This window comes from Desmodus rotundus, chromosome 4 (genome assembly GCF_022682495.2).
Source record: "Desmodus rotundus isolate HL8 chromosome 4, HLdesRot8A.1, whole genome shotgun sequence".
Classification (NCBI taxonomy): domain Eukaryota; kingdom Metazoa; phylum Chordata; class Mammalia; order Chiroptera; family Phyllostomidae; genus Desmodus; species Desmodus rotundus.
This window is the reverse complement of record NC_071390.1, coordinates 117,626,858-117,646,904: the sequence shown is the minus strand read 5'-3', so window position 1 is coordinate 117,646,904 and position 20,047 is coordinate 117,626,858. Positions and strand designations below refer to the sequence as shown.

Below are 20,047 nucleotides of genomic sequence, written 5' to 3'. Positions count from 1 at the left end.
ATCTAGGTACAATTTTAAATTTTATAAAGGACAACTATCTAATCTTGGTAACTATAGAGCTCAGCAGCAACTTCTAGTAATAATGTCATGCAAGATAAAGCAATTGAAAAACTATTTTTGGTATCGCAAACACTAGTAAATGGCAATTTCTTACTTTGCCTCTTTGATAATTGCATGTACTTCACTCTGTAACCTTCTGACAACCAGCCCTGTAACACTGACTTGATAATACTTTCCCAGTAATAAGCCTGACTTCTCCCACTCACCTAAGAGACAAACGGCTTACCGCCTAGCTGTCCAATATAGTCGTTGTTAACCACATCACCACTGAGCACCTAAAATGTGGCCAATGCAAACTGACATATGCTCTAAGTATAAACTACACACTGGATTTCAAAGACAGTACCACCAAAAAAAAAAAAAAAAAAGTAAATTTTTTCACTAATAATATTTATTTTGATTATATGTTAAAAGTGTAATATTTTAGATGCATCAGGTCAAAATAAAGTATATCATTAAAATTATTTTGTTTTTTACTTTTTAAAATGGCAACTAGAAAAATTTTAATTGAGTATGTAGCTCACATATTTCTCCCAGATAGTGCTAAAAAATATATTCCTAGAATATATCAAAAATATAAAAAATTTGCAATAAAGAGTGTAATAATTATTAAAAGCACTGCAGAATCTGAAGTACTTATACATAAAAAAATAAGCAAAAAAACCCCAAGAATTTCAAGTTAATTCTCTAGATCTAATATATAATCTTGGAAGTCAGCTAGGAAATGAACTGCCAATGAGCTAGGAAATGAAAAAAATAGACTGCTATTTCTCTATAAAAGTACTTTTAAAAAGTAAAATCATATCTGGATACTTTTATTATAAAATGAAAGACTTAGTCTATTTAAGAAAGGAAAAGATCTGAATTACTCAGTTTAAAAACAGTAGTAAACCAGCCCTGACCGGTTGCATTTCATCCAGCAAAGTGAAAGGTCGCCAGTTCGAATCCCAGTCAGGGCACATGCCTAGGTTGCTGGTTCGGTCCCACTTAGGGCATGTGCTAGAGGCACCAACCAACGGTTTTCTCTAATATCGATGTTTCTCTCCCTTTCTTTCTCCCTCCCTTTCCCTCTCTTTAAAATTAAATGAATAAATCTTTTTAAAAAATAGTAAGGCATAAAAGCTTTACCAAAAACATTAAGTTCTCCAAAACTAAAGCATCAAAGCCAATAAGAAGAAAATGTTCCAAGTTCTTAGCCCACTTCCTATCCTTGAAAAACAATATGAGAAACAGTTGTCTGTGAGCAAAAACATGAGTGGCATTCTCAAGTCACAGAAAAGACACTGCTTTCAAATGCTTTGCCTTGAATCCTTAGAGAATGCCTAGTAGAATACAGCTCTAGTAACTTAACAAAAGGACATAAATTGAGTTGTGCCTCTCAAAGGTCAAACAGTATCTTATGTTCCAAAGGAAACAGGTGTTCTTTAGAACTTTTAGAGGACTATTGACAGGAAAGCCTAACAAGCCCAACAGATGACTCAAGTTAGATATGGGGAAAATGATAACTTCTGGTAATCAGAAAATACGAAGGAAAAGAAAAAGTACAGACTACTTCTGAAAAATAGACACAATCCCCCCACAGAAAGGCTCCCAACATCTCTCTCCAACAGGAGACTAAACTGCCTGGTCCAAGGACACACGCCCAATTACAGTGTTCGACAAACATTCAAGGTCTACTATAGGTCAGCACCATGTTCAGAGCAGAAAATCCAGGCATAGTAAGACTTGTTCCCTGTCTCCGAGGAGTTAACAATGTAGTGAGTGAGTCAGGCACATGAATCAATAGTTACTACACGGTATAAGCATCCTGTCAGAAGTGTTTAAGTAAATATGCTATCTACAGTAACAATAATCTAAATATGGGGGTCAGTGAACAGTCTACAGGCCAAATCTGCCCTCATCTGCCATCTGTTTTTATACATAGTTTATTTGGTTCACATACTGTCTATGGCTGCTTTTCACTATGACACCAGCGTGGAACTGCACAACAGACACTGCATGGTAAACAAAGCCTGAAATATTTAATATTTGGCCCTTTATAGAAAATGCTTGCCATCCTGGCTGGTGTGGCTCAATGGATTGAGCACCGGCCTGCGAACCAAAGGGTCTCCAGTTTGATTCCCAGTCAGGGCACATGCCTGGGTTGGGGGCCAGGTCCCCAGTAGGGGGTACACAAGAGGCAACCATGCAGTGATGTTTCTCTCCTTCTCCTTCTCCCTCCCTTCCTCTCTAAAAATAAATAAATAAAATAAATGAAAAAATAAACCTTAAAAAAAAAAAAGAAAGAAAATGATTGCCAACCTCTGATCTAAATCAAACTGGGAAGTCAGGTAAGGGATCCTGAAGAAGATGAGTGTTAATCTGCATTTGCAGAATAAGTGAGATTCACCTGGAAAAAATAATAGTAATAAGCACACCCTTCTCCCTACTGCCTGTTTTTAAGGAGGCATTGGGCCATGGGGAGCAGAAATAACTCCAGATTGAGAGAATGGGCCATGAAAAGGTAAAAAGGCCTAAAACAGCATGAAGAATTTAGTTTTACCTCAGAGAATACAGAAAAGCTGAAGATGGCTCTCAGCAGAAAAACATGGCATTAACAAAGTTCTTACTCATAAAAAATACAGCCAATTTTGGTTCTTAGGTTTTCTCTCAGCCCTGCCTGCCCTCAAACGAAAACATGCTCTTCCCGCCTTCAAGCTGTGAAAACACTGGGTCAACACCTAGGGTGTCTGCCTGCTGGAGTAAGGCCTGGAGCAACCAAACTCTCTGCTCCGCTCTGCTAGGTAGAAAGGAGGCCAGCTACTGGCTTAAGTGTATTACAGTTTCCCTCCAAATCCATTTCACCTAGACAGACCCCACGGGTAGATTTGGAAGAATCAAAAAGACTTCATAGAGTACTAAAAGCAAAAGCCCTACCTTAGGAAGTAATAAAGCTCATGTTATTATTTTAGTAATTTGTTAAAAATCCAACCTTATCCCAAAGCATTTCAATATCCACCTAAATATGAGAATCAATTAGAGGTAAATCACACTTTCTGAATGAATCTCTGGATTCAGAAGGTTCAGAGATGATTATTCCCTTTTTAAAAGCACTGTTGTCAGCCCTGACCGGTGTGGCTCAGATGGCTGGGCGTTGTCCACAAAGCAAAAGATCACAGGTTCCATTCCCGGTCAGGGCACATGGCTGGGTTGCAGTTAGGTCCCCGGTTGGGGCATGTTCAAGAGGCAACCGATAGATGTTTCTCTCATTGATATTTCTCTCCCTCCCTTCCCCTCTCTCTAAAAAAATAAAATAAAAGCATTGTTGTCATCCTTATTAAAAGATCCTCAAAAAAATTCTGTTTACTTTAAAATATAATTTAAGTTCTAAAATGTGATTTAAGAACTTAAATTACATAGCAAGTTTTAGGAGCATATATCTAAAGCATTAGAGCAAACAATACTTTATACTAATTGAATTTAGCTCAAAATATCACCTACACTTTTGACAATGTACTTTACAATTCAAGAAACCAGTTAAAGATGTCAATACAAAGAAAATTTTCTCTCATCCTACGCCTTATTTAGAAATCCCAGAGATCACGCCCTCTTAGTTAATTAAACTCTTACTTCAGACACGATGATGTCCATCTGACGCCGCAGTTTCCTCAGAGTGTTCATGAGCTGTTCAGGGTCTTTATGTATTCCAACCCAGCAGCCATTAACAAAAATTTTGGTTGCACTAAAATACAAAACCAAAAGCATTTTGCACTTAGTAACTCTACACTGAGCTATAACCAAAAATTAGTAGCTTTTTTGTTTTAATTGCATGTGTACACACTCAGCAATAGCTGCAGGAGAAATTTCTTCTAAATTTTCCATACTCCATTCTTCTAAAAATTCCAGAATTGGAGAAGGTTGAGATCCAACTGAAATATAAGCCATCAGGGCTAAATTCTTCACAAGTCCCACAGCATGGCCCTGGGAATAATAAACAAAGTATTAGTCATATTGATTTAACAGGCCTATCAAAATTCTCTTTCATAAACACTTTTCCTTCAACTGCATTTTAGGATTTACTCTTACTTTCAAAGAACAAAATTACAAATAATATCGTAATTCTAAACCACACTACATAATTAAATAAAAACTCTCTCTCAAAGTAATTATATCCTACATAATTACTGGCAGACTCTTTGTTCCGAACATAAATTCTCACGCATTACCTCTGGGGTCTCAGCAGGACACACCATTCCCCACAGCGTATTATGCAACTGTCTTGGTTTGGCCAACTTGCCATCTCTACCAATAGGAGAATTCAAACGACGCAGGTGAGAAAGAGTAGATGCAAAAGTCAGGCGGTTTAATACCTAGAACACAATGACAAAGTTTTAAAGTTCAGGCATTTGTCACATTTTTGGCAAATACTAGAATGAGGCAAAGTCATATTTTTACATATAACCCGTTATGCGTCAAACTGACCCCATCCTGCCTTACATCATCCTTTCCCAGGATAATCTTGTTCACTCGCGTTAACTTCCATAATTTAACTGCTCCTTTAAACACAGATGGTAAATATGTAATGTACAGTTCTAATACACCACCACACAGCAAAAATGTTTTCTTTATGGTGGGGATTTTTTATTTGTTTTGTTCTCTGTTGCATCTCAGTGCCTAGAACAATACTTGGCATACATGAGGCACTCAGTAAGCATTAAATGGTATCAATTCACATTCCTTTGACCATAACAGACATCACTAATCCACCCCAGTACTTTTTCCAGGTTGAGACCTCTGAATCCAACAAGGACATTCAATACTTACAGGATATCAAGCAAGGCAATAAGTAAGGTAACATTTAGAGGGATATAGAGTGAGCAATACAAGCTCAATATAGCTAGTAACAAATCACCATCTTTCCCAGCCCTACAACAACCCTACCTCCTTCCTCTTCCTAAGTCTCCCATCATGGTTAATGGCATCACCCTTCCCTTAATCTTCCAATCCAGAAATCTCAAGACAGTTTTTGCCTCTGACTTCCTCGTATCACACATCAACAAACATACCCAGTCAACTCTATTTTCAAATTTTCTCAGAAACTCAACCCCTCCATTCCCAATGGCACAGCAAACACCAGCCCCTCAACTCTTACCTATACTACTATCATCACCTTGTAAGTTCCTGCAATGTCCCCTTCAATCTACCCTTCTCGACTGCCAGATTGAAACACAGGTACGTCACCTCTCTCACCCATTTAAAAAATGTTAAAACAGCTCCCCACCAACTACTGAGGAGCACACTTTTAAAACTCTTTTCCATGAAGTCCCAAACGACCTTCCCACACCAGCCTCCTAAACTCCCGAACTCCGCCAGCACTGCCAAACACCCTCTCACCTCCGTACCTTTGACCAAGCTGCTGCCACAGAACAGAACGCATTTCCCCATGCTGCTCTGCCTGCTCTGTAAAGGCCATCTGACTACCTCCAGGAAGATCTGTTCTCTTTTCTATATACTCTATGGAGTTTTCCATCACTGAACTTAGTCAATCACAAAATGTTACAAAACATACTTCCTAAATAGTTCTCAAATTGACTCCACTCTCCATCTCCACAAGACTGCTCTACTCCAGGCCCCAATTATTTGTCACTCAGTCTGTTGCAACAATCTTCCTCCCACCAACTTTACCCTTCTCAAATCTTTTCTTCACACTGCCAATTACTGTGAAACTACCTAAAAACAAAAATGAATACGTCACTCCCCTCTCCAACTCCGTCTTCCTAACCCTCCCACTTTGATTTGAAAGTCCTAGACTGCTCTAGCTCCTCCCACATACACTAGTTCACTTTTCTCCATCCCTTTGTTCAGGATATCAAGAAATTTTCTCCCATTTTCCTGTGAGCCACTGGTTCTCCACTCCTCCCAGGCTTGGACTATTTCCCAATTGCCCTTCAAGATTCAGCTCAGGTGTCACCTCCTAAAGAATGCCTTTTCACCCTCTCAGCTGTGTTACATGCTTTTTACAGCATTCCCCAAAGCAGCTGTGCACATCTCTCCTTATATATCCTGTACCATGTTGTAACTATATATTTCCATCTACCTGTGAGTACAGATGGTAAGCTACTAGAGATTGGGGATGATGTTTTATTCATCTTTGCATCTCCAATGTGTGGCAGAGTCCCTGGCTCATCAAAACTCCCAATAACCACATTCACTGAACTGAACAGGCAACGCGGCATTTATCCTAACGTAGCTCATAGCCTACTAAGCTGTACTCGGATGAACCTGTTTCCTGTAGTAGATGGTGAGCTCCTCGAGGGCTGGAACAGTATCCCACTCATGTTTGTGAACCCAGCATCACAAATACTGTGTATACTCAATAAATCCTTACTAAATTAAATGGAACTAGAAATCTAACTTTGCTATCAGAAAGCCTCCCAGAATTTCTCAGAGCCTCTAGGTTTCTGGGAATCAAGCACTTGAAGTTGGTGTCTGAATACTGAATTAGCCAGGTGGTACTGGTACAAGCAAAGAGGCCAAGATCCAAAAAAAGAAAAAGCATGAAGTTAGACATTACATTATAGATTCTCAATCTTCAATGAAAACTAAATTTTAAAAAATTAAAATGCCTAGTGAGACATTCCCCATTATTCCATCTGAGAGTAGATACTGCAATCACTATACATACAGCCACCCGACAGAGAAATCAGCATTAGAAGTTCTATATTTTGCAACAAAGTAAGTGGATACCCATTTATATTCTGAGTCAGCTTCTAATACGAAGTTTTTTAAGACATAAAAATTTCACTAACAGGGACTGTCTCACCTCCCAAACAGCTACGCTAATTTATTAACTATCTTGATGAAAGTCAAAACCTTAAGTCTCTCTTAGTAATTAGTAATAGCTGATTTAAGAAAAATTTCGTTTTCATAATTCAAAAACCTCTAGCGCTTTCACATCTGACCAAGGAGGGGGGAGGCAAAATAATTCGCATCGAATGAATGAAAGAATCTATTAGTCCCATAGCATTTTCCTGTCGCCTGTAGTCACAGTTGACCTCCTTACCTGAGATACTCCAGCTCTGGCTTGATGAGCTTTCTTCTGGTCACCCCAGTTTCCAGTGGCTAAAGAATATTTTAGGCCATCTGATATAATCCTTGTTTTAATTGCCAACTCCAAGTTAAAATCCTTTCCTCGATCAATAAACTTCTGGGCATAGATCCGCACTTCTTTAAGCAAATTCTTAAACATGCTGTCAAATAAAATGGTACTGTTTCCACAACTGAAAGTCTATCTCATGCATCCTCAGTAGGAACAATACTGACCACAGGGGACAAAAAGTGGTTGGAGTAGAGAAATAGAGGTATTATTACTCTTTTCATGTATAAATTACAGATGTACAGAGTACATAAACACATAGGGAGCAATTAGGCACAAAAAATGTCAAAAGAGGTTATTTAGCAGAGTGATAAAAAAAGTTGAAATTAACACTAATTTACAACACACTAAATAACAAAACATACACAACACTGCTAATATTATCTTATTTTTATTAAATTGCCTACATATTTCATTTTCAAAAATAATTTTTTTAACTTATATATGTTCACCATAAAAGGAAAATATAAAAACGTAACAAAAATAAAATAAAAATCACATCTAGGGAGAACCAAGATGGCGGCGTAGGCAGACACACTGCGCCTCCTCGCACAACCGGAACTGACAGAAAATCCAACGGCAAGGAAGTCCGACACCAAGGAGATAAAAAATAAACATTTATCCAGACCAGTAGGAGGGGCAGAGACGGGCAGCCGAGGCGGAGAGGGCTCACGTTGCCATGGCGGGACCAAGACAGGCGGAATGTGGGACGAACGGGGCAGGCAGTCTGACCACTAGCAGACCCTGCGGCCCCACATTCACGCACAGATAAACCGGGCGAATGGCGGGGAGCGAAGCAGACCGCGCAACCCAGGGCTCCAGCTCCGGGAAATAAAGCCTCAAACCTCTGATTGACAACACCCGTGGGGGTTGGGGCGGCAGCGGGAGAGACTCCCAGCCTCACGGGAGAGGTCGTTGGAGAGACCCACAGGGGCCTACAGTGTGCACAGGCCCACTTACTCGGGAACCAGCACCAGAGGGGCCCAGTTTGATTGTGGGTAGCGGAGGGAGTAACTAAAATCCAGCAGGGAGTGGAGCGGGCGCCATTTCTCCCTCTCGGCCCCTCCCCCACGAACATCATCACAACGCAGCAACCAGCGTTACCCCACCCCGGGGAACACCTAAAGCTCCGCCCCTTTAAGTAACAGAAGCACCAAGACAAAAAAAATGGCCCAAATGACAGAACACTTCAAAGCTCCAGAAATCATTCAACTAAGCAGCGAACAGATAGCCAACCTATCAGATACACAGTTCAAAACACTGGTTATCAAGAAGCTCACAGAATTGGTTGAATTTGGTCGAAAACTAGATGAAAAAATGAAGGCTATGCTAAGAGAGACAAAGGAAAATGTACAGGGAACCAATAGTGAGGCGAAGGAAACTGGGACTCAAATCAATGGTGTGGACCAGAAGGAAAAAACAAACATCCAACCAGAAAAGAATGAAGAAACAAGAATTTGGAAAAATGAGGAGAGGCTTAGGAACCTCCAGGACACCTTTAAACGTTCCAACATCCAAATTATAGGGGTGCCAGAAGGAGAAGAGGAAGAACAAAAAATTGAAAACTTATTTGAACAAATAATGGAGAACTTCCCTAATCTGGCAAAGGAAATAGACTTCCAAGAAGTCCAGGAAGCTCAGAGAGTCCCAAAGAAGCTGGACCTAAGGAGGAACACACCAAGGCACATCATAATTACATTACCCAAGATGAAACAGAAGGAGAGAATCTTAGAAGCAGCAAGAGAAAAGAACACAGTTACCTACAAAGGAGTGCCCATAAGACTGTCAGCTGATTTCTCCAAAGAGACCTTACAGGCAAGAAGGGGCTGGCAAGAAGTATTCCAAGTCATGAAAGGCAAGGACCTACATCCAAGATTACTCTATCCAGCAAAGCTATCATTTAGAATGGAAGGGCAGATAAAGTGCTTCTCAGATAAGGTCAAGTTCAAGGAGTTCATCATCACCAAGCCCTTATTATATGAAATGTTAAAGGGACTTATCTAAGAAAAAGATCAAAAATATGAACAGTAAGAATGACAGCAAACTCACAGTTATTAACAAACACACCTAAAACAAAAACAAAAGCAAACTAAGCAAACAGCTAGAACAGGAACGGAACCACAGAAATGGAGCTCACATGGAGGGTTATCAATAGAGGAGCAGGAGGGGGAGAGTGGGGGGAATGGTACGGAGAATAAGTAGCATAAATTTTAAATGGAAAATAAACAGGGGGCGGGTAAGAATAGGGTAGGAAATGTAGAAGCCAAAGAACTTATAAGTATGACCCATGGACATGAACTATGGGGGGGAATGTGGGAGGGAGGGGGAGTCAGGATGGAGTGAAGTGAGGGGGGCGGGATATGGGACAACTGTAATAGCATAAGCAATAAATATATTTTAAAAAATAATCACATATAACCCTGATACCATGAGACAACCACTGCTAATATTTTGATAGGAGTTCCTTCCAGCTTTTGTGTTTTTAAAAAATGCAAAAGCAGGACTAATAAAAGTTCTATTATCGGCTCTGAGAAAAGCAAGGCAATAAATCAACTTTTTCAAATGCCTTGCAAAGCTATCAGAGAGATAAAGAAAATGTAAACAAGGACCATAATAAATTGTTCTCACAAACTTGAAATTCTCAGACATGAAGCAGAACTAAATCTGGGCAAGAAGCAAAGAGAATGTAGTTAACTTCATATCACCCAGTATTGATGCCAAGATAGTTTAGCACCTCTACGTGCAATGACCAATCTAAAATGAAATCTCTCTACCTATAATAATGTCATTTTATAATTGCTTACCCTCTAAATAAGAATGCAAGTAGTGGTCCAGCAAGATCCAATCTTTTGTTTCCATAGTGATCTCTGTCATCTAATTCTCTTCTACCCAAAGCTGCTAAAAGCAACCTATGAACCATGTACCTAAAAAGAAAAGAAAAGAAAAGAAAATACATGGCTTTTGGCATTTTAAAAAGTTTATATATTAAAAAATCATTTTTGACATTTTGAGCTTGAAGAAAAGCTTTATCTCAGCTACATACTTTGCAGAGAACTTAAAACAATGAAATTTAACATACCCCAAGAAATAAGCTTTTTTGGTCTCACAAAAATCACTGACACCAACATGAGGGAGCATTTCTTTTTGTAAGACTTCTTTTGCATATTTAATTCTTTTCTCTTTAGTGACACCAGGTTTTGCCCCTCTTGAGCCAATGAAATTTAGTGCAACATTCTGTTCTTGGATGACAAAAGCTTCATCAAGAGAAGGTTTAACCTATCAGATAATTTACATAAAAGTTACTTTAAAATTCATATTTTCACCTTAAAAATGAGTCAACTGTTAATTTACAATATGTTAGCTATCCCGATAAGTTTAATCAATTATGCAAATACTTTTAGAAAATCAAGGAATCCAAAAAATCTCAGAACGTGAAGATACTTTAGGGATCTAGAAATCTCTAACAAAATCCATTGATCAGAACTTTCCAGAAAAATACAAATAATTCCATTATAAAAACAAAAGCATTTCTTTTTTTTTTACATTTTAATAAAAATGGTAAAACAAAGTTCCTTCAAAATATCTGAAATCAATTTAAAGACGTTTAATAGTTAAATTAAAATTTACTAACCTACAAGTGAATAAATGTGCCAGATTGTTTTAAACCTTGGTTTAAGAGGTTTTTTATCCTGTAAATAAAACCACTTACTTTTATGTAAAGGAGAATATTTTAAAGGCACATTGTTAGGGAGACCTGCGTTCCACACCTGCTGCAGCTATGGTATCTCAGCAGCCATGTAATCAGTTTCCTCATCTACAAAGAGGCTAAACAAAATAATCTCTAAATCCCATTTCAGTTCTCACATTGTAAAGTTCCAATTTCACACAATAATGAACTGTGAGAAATGAGGGGCAACATTTAGTAACATTGGCCCTTGTAAATACACTTTAAGTCCTATCACAGTCACTGACATGCCCTTCCTGTCTTTGATTTCCTATGTCCACGTATCACCGATTCATAAGTTTAAACATCCAAATTCCAATCACAGAACCAAAGATCATAAAAAAGTCAGGTCAACCACTCAAAAGTGAGGCTACAGTATGGTAAAAAAAAAAAAAGAAAGTAATCTTTTGAAAGGTAATTGTCGTTACGAAACTGTTTGTTAAGGTTGATACGGATTTGAAAAAAAAATAACAATGTATTTTCAGGAAAAGAAAATAAAGCACTTTTGCACAGTGAATGCTTGACTCACAGACATAAAATCTGACTTAAGCTTCATAAGAGATATAGAAAGAAACAGTAATTTTCAGAAAGACAATGTGCATATACAGTATATGTAAAAAGACAACATACATATGTACATTAAAAAGGCAAAAAGACAACATACATAAAGCAAATCAGGTCTTTCACTTTACTAAGAAAATTCCAGTACTATCTGAACCCAGTTCAAATCATTTGGGATGCCTTTCCGATAAAAGATAACATGTATTACTTTTTTTTTAATAATAAATACTCACTATTTTTAAGTATTAAAAAAAAAGCATATGACTACTGGTAAAAGCTTAAACCAATAAAATCTAACCAGAACCCATTTTTCTCAAGTAACTGTATCAATAAATACTCTGATAACTAAAATGTATTCCACTTTCTAACTTTGTGACCAATACTCAGCCTGCATTTTACTTTATCTCTCTGTAGTCTTAAGTCTCTGGACAAATTCAGAACAATTTTAAGACTCAACTAGTATTTATTGAGACAAGGATCATTAATAGAAAAGACTGATAAGGAAATGAGTATTTATCTAGACTCAAAGGACCTTCCCACAAAAATCGTAACTTTATAGAAGAGGAACCTAAAGACACCACACTGTACAGTTAACATTACAAATAATAGGACAAAACGACATCATGTGACTCCTGATGCAATGCTCTGGGAAGCACACAATATTATTTCTGTATTTTTCCTGCCCCCAAATGTATAAATTGAATCAAATCATGAGGAAGTATCAGAAAACCCAAATTGAAGGAAATTCTACAAAATAAATGGCCTATCCTCTCCAAAACTTTCAATGTTATTAAACACTGAGGAAAAAGAAGAGGAAAAGAGACAGAAAACAGTATGCAATACATGATCCTGGACTGGATTCTGAACCAGGAAAAGGAAACGCCACTAAGAACATTATTGGGACAACTGGCAAAAACCTGAGTAAGATCTGTGGGTTACCAGAATTGTAGCTAAGTTTAGTGTCCTGATTATGTAAGTGAGTGTCCTGGTTCTTAGGAAATATACACTGAAGTTTTTAGGAGTAAAGGGGCATGACCCCTGAAATGCACTCTCTAATGTTCCAGAAGTAAGGTGCATGTAAAGAGAATGCTAAAGCAAATGTGCCAAAAGGTTACAACAGGCGATTCTGAGTAAAGAGTACACAGGAGTTCTTTGCAACTTTCTGTAAGATTGAAATTACTTCAAAATAAAAAGTATTTAAAAAAAAGATATAAACTACTAATTTTCCCATTTTTCTAAATTATACCACACTGGAATGCTTCTATGATTTTCCTTACTACTGTTCTTTCTTGCAGCTGTCAATGAACCCTGAAGCATCTAGTTTTCATATCTATTTTATTGAGAATTATCAGGGAAAAACCCAAGGCTAAAGGCTTTCGCTACACAATAAATGGCATGAGCTTTGTGACAAGTAAATTGCTCTTTAGAGTAGCTTTCTACTTGTTTTAAGATTAACAACAGTCAGTAACTTTGAACATCTTATAAAACACAAGAAATATATTTTTTTACACATTACCATTTCCATCATCTCTGGATCTTCAAAATCATAAATAATATGCTCTAAAATATCTCTGTCAGACACAAAACCTAATGCTCTGAACACGATAATGATGGGAACTTCTTGCTTGATGTATGGTAAAGTTGCCACAATGCGCTGACCAATAGCACTCTTTTTTGCACCCTAGGAAAACAAAGTATTAGAACATGAGTATACAGATCTAACAGCCCTATGAAAACATCATAAGAACCATTTTATACACATGTTAATCACTGTATTTATTTCCAAAGAAGATGCTTCTCACCCTCTAAGGAATGTCCTATAGCTACTTTTCAAAACCACTGGAACAGATTTATTAATTTTATGGACAGATTTGTCATTTAGATCTGAGAAAACATCCTTTCTCTACTATCGCCTGCCAAAATTCTCTCAGAATCACTCAACACTGTATTTGGAAATGACTTTTTGGTCGCAAAAAAAAGTATGAACACTGACCCCTCAGCTTCTCTACCCACAACATCAATCAATCAATCAATCAATCCTCTGAAAGAAAAGAGAGAATATGAAAAAGTGAGAGAGAATATGGACAGATATATGTTGGAAAAAAGCTGAAAAATAAGTACAAGCTCAGAGCTGGTCTATGTGGTATCATCTCCTAGTTTGAATAAACAGCCTATTTCACAAGCTTCATTTTTTCCAATTTCTCTTTTTAATTGTACATGGAAAAACAAAATAAAAATTGCTAGCCTGAACTGGGACACAAATATGTGGCTTCTCAGTTTTAATCATATTTCTTTCCTTCAATATCAAATTCTACCTCCTCTTGGCCTCAAAACCCTACATTATCACCATCCCTCTAACAGTAGTTTCTGTTGCCTTCCTCTTCCTACTTCAGGCCTCCTTCCTCAGAAACCTTATCCCATGTCACAGCTGCTCAGCAACAACTTTTCGTAAATGATCCCCAAATCCTCATCTTGATCTTTTTTCTGTACTCCCAGCCCTCAGATGTCTAACTACCATTTGGTTATTTCTATCAATTATTCCATTCAGTCTATTTGTTTCATCATAGATGTTTTTCCAAATACACAAAACACTAAAAAATAATGCCTACATCACTCCCCCCAAAAAATCTTTTGTCTCAAAATGAAATCAATAGATTCTCTCTAAAAATAAATTCTTGAAAGTTATTTTATACAGACTGCCGGGATAGAAATTGCAAAATCTTAAATGGCTCATCTTCATACTCTATCAAATCACTAAATCCAGATGATTTTCCATTCTCTGCCTCTGATTAATTCATTTTGCCCACTGTCGCCATGATAATCTCTCTAACATATGTTGTGTTCATATCTCTGCCCTCCACAACCCAGGCCAATGCTTCTCAAAAATAAATGCACATCACAACCACCTGGGGATCTTTTCCTGACACTTATACTTGGGCCTCGTCCCACTCCCATTTACAAGTAAAACCTTTTAAATTAATATCTATTCTACATATGTATTTAACTTTAGGCAGTTAAAACTCTCTAATCTTCAAGGTTTTGATCTTTGTAAGACTTATAAAAAGTGAAATTAGACAGCAGAACTACTTTTAAGAGCACAGGATTGGAAACCTAAATGTCCCCCTTAAGAGAAACAGTAAAATTATGCTACATCTGCATATGGAATATCACAGCCCAAAAAGAATGATCAAGCGCTGATGAAAATATGACTTCAATGGTTACCAGCCAAGTGTGTGTGGTATGCTCCCACTTGTATTTTCTGCATTAAGACTATTTCTGGACTGATTCACAGTCCAGAGATTTTCAAAAGCAGCTACCTCCAGGGAAGAGACCTGGGGGTCAAAGACTACTTTTTATAGATACCCTTTATTGTACTTCTTCAACTATTTTATCATGCATGTATGATTTATTCAAAAAATTTTTTAGCCCTGGCTGGTGTGGCTCAGTGGATTGAGCACCGGCCTGAAAACCAAAGGGCTGCTGATTTCAATTCCCAATCTAGGGCACATGCCTGGGTTGTAGACCAGGTCCCCAGTAGAAGGCATATGAGAGACAACCACACATTGATGTTTCTCATCCTCTCTTTCTCCTTCCCCTCTCTCTATAAGTAAATAAGTAAAATCTTTTAAAAATTTTTAATAAAAAATGTACATAAAATTAAATGGAGGTAATTACAACTACTTTCCAAAATAACTGTAAAGATTAAATCAAGCAATCTGAATAACTTAATTGGCACACAGCAAATATTCAAGAAATGCTACCTATTATTAGATTACATTATTTTAACTAACATGCCTGTCGTAGGAAGCTTCGAAGACAGTGCCTGACAATCCCTTCCTACTACTATTATCGCCTATGTAATCCCTTCGCACAGAGTAGGGTGCTGAGCATACTGACTTGCAAATAACAAAAACAGTATGGCAAAAATGATAAGATGGTGCTTCCAAGATTAAGTTATAAAAGACTGTGATTTCCACCTTGCTTGTACACTCTATGGTTCTTCTCAATTACTCTCTCTGATGAAGCAAGCTGCCATATTGTCAGCTGCTGTATATACGGAACCCATGTGGCAAGGAACTAGGAGAGGCTTCCGGCCAATAGCCAGCAAGGAACTGAGACTCTCAGATCAACAGCCATGAATCTGCCAACATCCATGTGAATTAGCCTTAAGATGACTGCAGTCTAGGCAAACATGCTGATTGCAGCTTTGTGAGAGATGTTCAACTAGAGGACCCAGCTTAGCCTCACCAAGAGTTTGGATACAGAAACTGTGAAAAGATATATGTTGCTATTGGAGTAATCTGTTACACAGCAATAAGTAAATAATACAATGCCTGTCATATAACACTGATATGTTCAAGAAAACCTTTCTAAGAATCCAGTCTGTAAATTACAAAAAGGAATAAACCCAAACATCATATCCCAGTCCATACCTGTCCCCCTCTTGCCAGCATGCTAACCCAAATTGTACTGGTGGGTCGGGAAGAATTCTCCAGACATGATCTGCACTCTCCTGTGTAGGCATATTTAGAATCCTTTTTGGCAAACACATAGACTGTGTTTGTTGCCATTTTCTCTTGAGCAATCAAAACCTATATGGACAATAAAAAAAGTTACTGCCATAAATCCCACAAAGTCCCTGAAATAAAAGAAGAGTGAAACCTGTATCTTAATTTAATTTGATCATACAGGCTCACTGAAACATCAATTCTTGAACATCACAAACTCCATTTTGCATAAATGCTTCATAAAAACAAGTAAGCTCAAACAATAGACCTTATTTCCAGTGCATATTATATAATACAGCTAAATAAAATTTTGGTTTACATAACTTCAACTCTCACACCTCTATAAATATTTCAACTGCCACTTCCAGGTTATTCTGTATAAAAGTTTACTTTTTAATTTCAACTTTCATAATTTAAATTTTAATCATCATTGTGTAAGTTTCTTAAAATAATGCTACTATACCTTTTCTGATCCATTAATTATGAAATAGCCACCAGGATCCAAGGGGCACTCATTTAATTCACAAAGATCACGATCTGTTAAGCCATTCAACAGGCAGTACGTTGAACGCAACATAATTGGAATTTTTCCTATAAAAGTTTTCTGATGTTGAGTCTGAAGTTGTTCTTCGCCTTCTTTAATAACTGTTTTTGTTATATCAACATAAAGTGGAGCAGAATACCTTTGAAAATAAAAATAGAATATAATAAGTAATAGTAAGGTATTTGCTAAAACTCTCAACTCATTAAACTTGCATTTTCTGAATTGTATTTCATTACCAGCTGCTAGAAAAAAATCTTTTCTTACGTGAGATTTCTTAATCTGGCCTCATTTGGCATCATTGGTGAAGGAGCACCATCTCTTTCCCAGTGGGTAGGCTTGGAGAGATAAATTTGTTCAAACTTCAGCAAATATCTTGGCTGAAATAAAACCAAAAAAACAAAGAGGGTAAATAACTTTTTTCCATAAAAGTTTTAATGATTCCATTTCAACTCATATTAACATTGTGAGTAGAAGCTATAGAAACTGACAAAATTCATTCACTTTACTAATACAGGGATGTTCCAAAGTCAACATTCTTATTCCATAGATGTCAAGTTTTATACTTAATCACTTTCTTAAGGCAGAAGACAAAAAAAAACAATATATCAAAAGTAAATAAAGACTATGCATATCTCATGTGCTCTACGTTTATAACAAACAGTTAAAATGTATTTGTATTAAAAATCTACATAGTTCCATGTGCTTCTTCTTAGTTAGGGTCAGAAGTACAAAGTTATCAGGAAACAAAGAAAAGGTAATCCATACAGTTAAGAGCTTCCCTCTAATCTAATCAATTGAACACCAGAAAAAACCACACCTAATTCTTACATGAAACATACAAAAAGATACTTAATTATTCTATGTAAAGTAGTATAACTTCCAACCCTAGTTGACTACAGCTCAGCCAACAGCAGGAGGAAAAAAGAAGGGTTTCAATTAAATATCTATTTCTGTCCTGGCTGGTGTGGTTCAATGGACTGAGTGCTGGCCTGCAAACCAAGGGCTGCTGGTTCAATTCCCAGTCACGGCACATGCATGCCTGGGTTGCAGGCCAGGTTCCCAGTTGGGGACATGAAAGAGGCAACCACACATCGATATTTCTCTCCCTCTCTTTCTCCCTCCCTTCTCCTCTCTCTAAAAATAAATAAATAAGATCTTTAAAATGATATGTGTGTCTGTGTGTGTATTTGTTGTCCAATAACAAGATCCATGAGAGCTTTCCAGAGATAAATGGATAGTGAGTTTCTCTCTAAATCAAATCTCAGAAAAAGAGAAGATGGGACTAAACAAATCACTGAAGGTAAACTGACACTCCAGTTTCCCAAAATGGAGTAAATAAAGGGCAAATGATAATGAAGCAAAAGGAAGCCTTCCATCTACTCCTGATTTTTACCATCACCCTTTTCTAGGACATTATTATTTCAAACTTAGGCTATACCAAGATTTTTCAACAATTCCCCATGACACCCAAAGATATCCGAAGCCTGGGACCATCTGGTTCCAGCTCATTTTCCATTAGCACCTACCAAAAACAGATCAAACCAAAAATCATATACTGAATATTGTGGTCCCCATTCCATCCCCAAGCCAAACACACCAAGCATTTTCTTGCTGAAATGCCTAAGTATCTTTTCTCTACTAAGATAAGTTCCACCCTGCCCCCAACAGTCCTTCAAATACTTTTACTTTTATGATTCCTTATACTTGTCAAAGAAACAAGTGGGTTTTTCTGAAGGAATATGACTATTTTTGGCTTGCTTCATCTTATTTCTGAGTTTCCTTTTCCCAACTATTAAATACCTACTATCTGAATAGGATTAGGGTTTTGAATTACAGTTCACCCTTGAATAACTTGGGGTCTGGGGTGCCAACCCACACCCCCAATCTCATGCAGTCAAAAATCTGCATGTAAGTTTAGACTCCCCCAAACCTTAACTACTAATAGCCTATGTTGACTGGAAGTCTTACTGATAACACAACAGTCAATTAACACATTCTGAATGTTAAATGTATTATATACAATATTTTTACAACAAAGCTAGATAACAGAGAGTGTTATTAAGAAAATCATAAGGAAAATACATTTTTAGTACTGCACTGTATTTATCAAGACTATAAATTTACAAGATGAAACTTATACATCTGTGTACAAGATGAAAAACAGCCACATGTATGTTGTTCATGGGTCAAATGTACTTGCAAAAATGCATCTCTCCGGTTGTAAAAACAAAGTAGGAGCTGACTGAAGACCTGTAAGTACTCTGCTAAACACACCAACTGACTTTTTTTTTAACCTTTAAGTCAGGTGAGAGAATTGAGATTTCAAATCCATACTCTTCTTTTACTTATGTTACTTTATTAGCATGACCATCTCACCGGTTCTTCAACTTCTCCACTTGCATGCTGCGCTTCAGCTTGTAGGTCTATAGGTGGGGCATCTTCCACAATTCTTTGAACAGACATCTGAATAAACTCATCAAAAGAATCCAGCTGTTGTCTGACCAAGCCTTTCTCGTCAAAATAGGAACTGGGGAAATATTTGAGTTCATAATTAGTTACAACTCAGTGATGTTTCCTCGTATATTTCCCCATTTTCATTATAATGAAATTCAATAAATAGTCATTAAATACCAACCACTATATGACCACCACTACACAAGACTCAATGAGGTATCCAAAAAAGGGGTGAGACTAGGCAAACTTTCCTTGTAGAACTTCTTAAGTTTATAGAAACAAGACTTATAGGTAAAATAATTAAAATACAACCTAAGAACTATATAGGAGCACTAATTTACAAATGTCCTTTATAGATAAATTTCATCCAACCTTTTAGAAACATTTCTTGAAAAAAATGTCGGAGAGAAAACTAAAAAAATTTAAAGATAAAAACAAGAACTCTAAGTTCAATAGGAGGTAAGATGATATTAGTGACCTTTAAAATATGGATGCATTAAGAATTTCAACTTTAGGTTAAAGATTATTAGTTCTATTTTGAATTAAGTTAAAGGTGAGTTGAGAGTAAGGCACTTAAGTGAAAATACTCAGCAAATGACTGATGATGAAAAATGGATGAAACTGCTTTTACAAATAAAAGTCTATTAAAATTTTTTTTTAAAATGGAGCATGGGTAGGAGGTCAGAACTAGTAACACAGATATAAAAATCACGTAGTGAAGCCCTAAAGAAGGATGGAGAATCTAAAAGAGCAGACTTTACTGTTTATAAGGAATAGACACTTGTTCATGTGAGGGATGGGGAAAGATATATATATATATATATATATATATATATATATATATATAAACAAGTAGACATAATTACAAGAGGAGTCTCACTCCTCACCACCACCCAAGAACAGCTTCATAGCTACGCTTTAGTGAGACTCAAAGGGCTCTGAGATCCAACACAATTCTAAGGACTGGACTATCTCATCAACCCTCAGCAGCAGGAACTGCCCCACCAGCACACCTCTGTTATCTCAACTCTTCCACCTTGTGACCTCAGTGATACCACTTT

General features: G+C 37.1%; 1 protein-coding gene across 1 annotated transcript in view; it reads right to left on the bottom strand.

The window, feature by feature from the left end:
* POLR2B (RNA polymerase II subunit B) overlaps positions 1 to 20,047 on the bottom strand; it is a 42,952-nt gene that overhangs the window by 14,898 nt on the left and 8,007 nt on the right. Inside the window, exons 3-13 of the mRNA XM_024579802.4 lie at positions 18,909 to 19,059; positions 16,797 to 16,909; positions 16,452 to 16,671; positions 15,914 to 16,072; positions 12,997 to 13,161; positions 10,275 to 10,471; positions 10,000 to 10,119; positions 7,103 to 7,289; positions 4,266 to 4,409; positions 3,881 to 4,020; positions 3,670 to 3,781 (exon numbers count right to left, since the gene is read on the bottom strand). Coding sequence (XP_024435570.1) covers positions 3,670 to 3,781; positions 3,881 to 4,020; positions 4,266 to 4,409; positions 7,103 to 7,289; positions 10,000 to 10,119; positions 10,275 to 10,471; positions 12,997 to 13,161; positions 15,914 to 16,072; positions 16,452 to 16,671; positions 16,797 to 16,909; positions 18,909 to 19,059 — 1,708 coding nt within the window. The remainder of the gene's footprint in view (positions 1 to 3,669; positions 3,782 to 3,880; positions 4,021 to 4,265; positions 4,410 to 7,102; positions 7,290 to 9,999; positions 10,120 to 10,274; positions 10,472 to 12,996; positions 13,162 to 15,913; positions 16,073 to 16,451; positions 16,672 to 16,796; positions 16,910 to 18,908; positions 19,060 to 20,047) is intronic.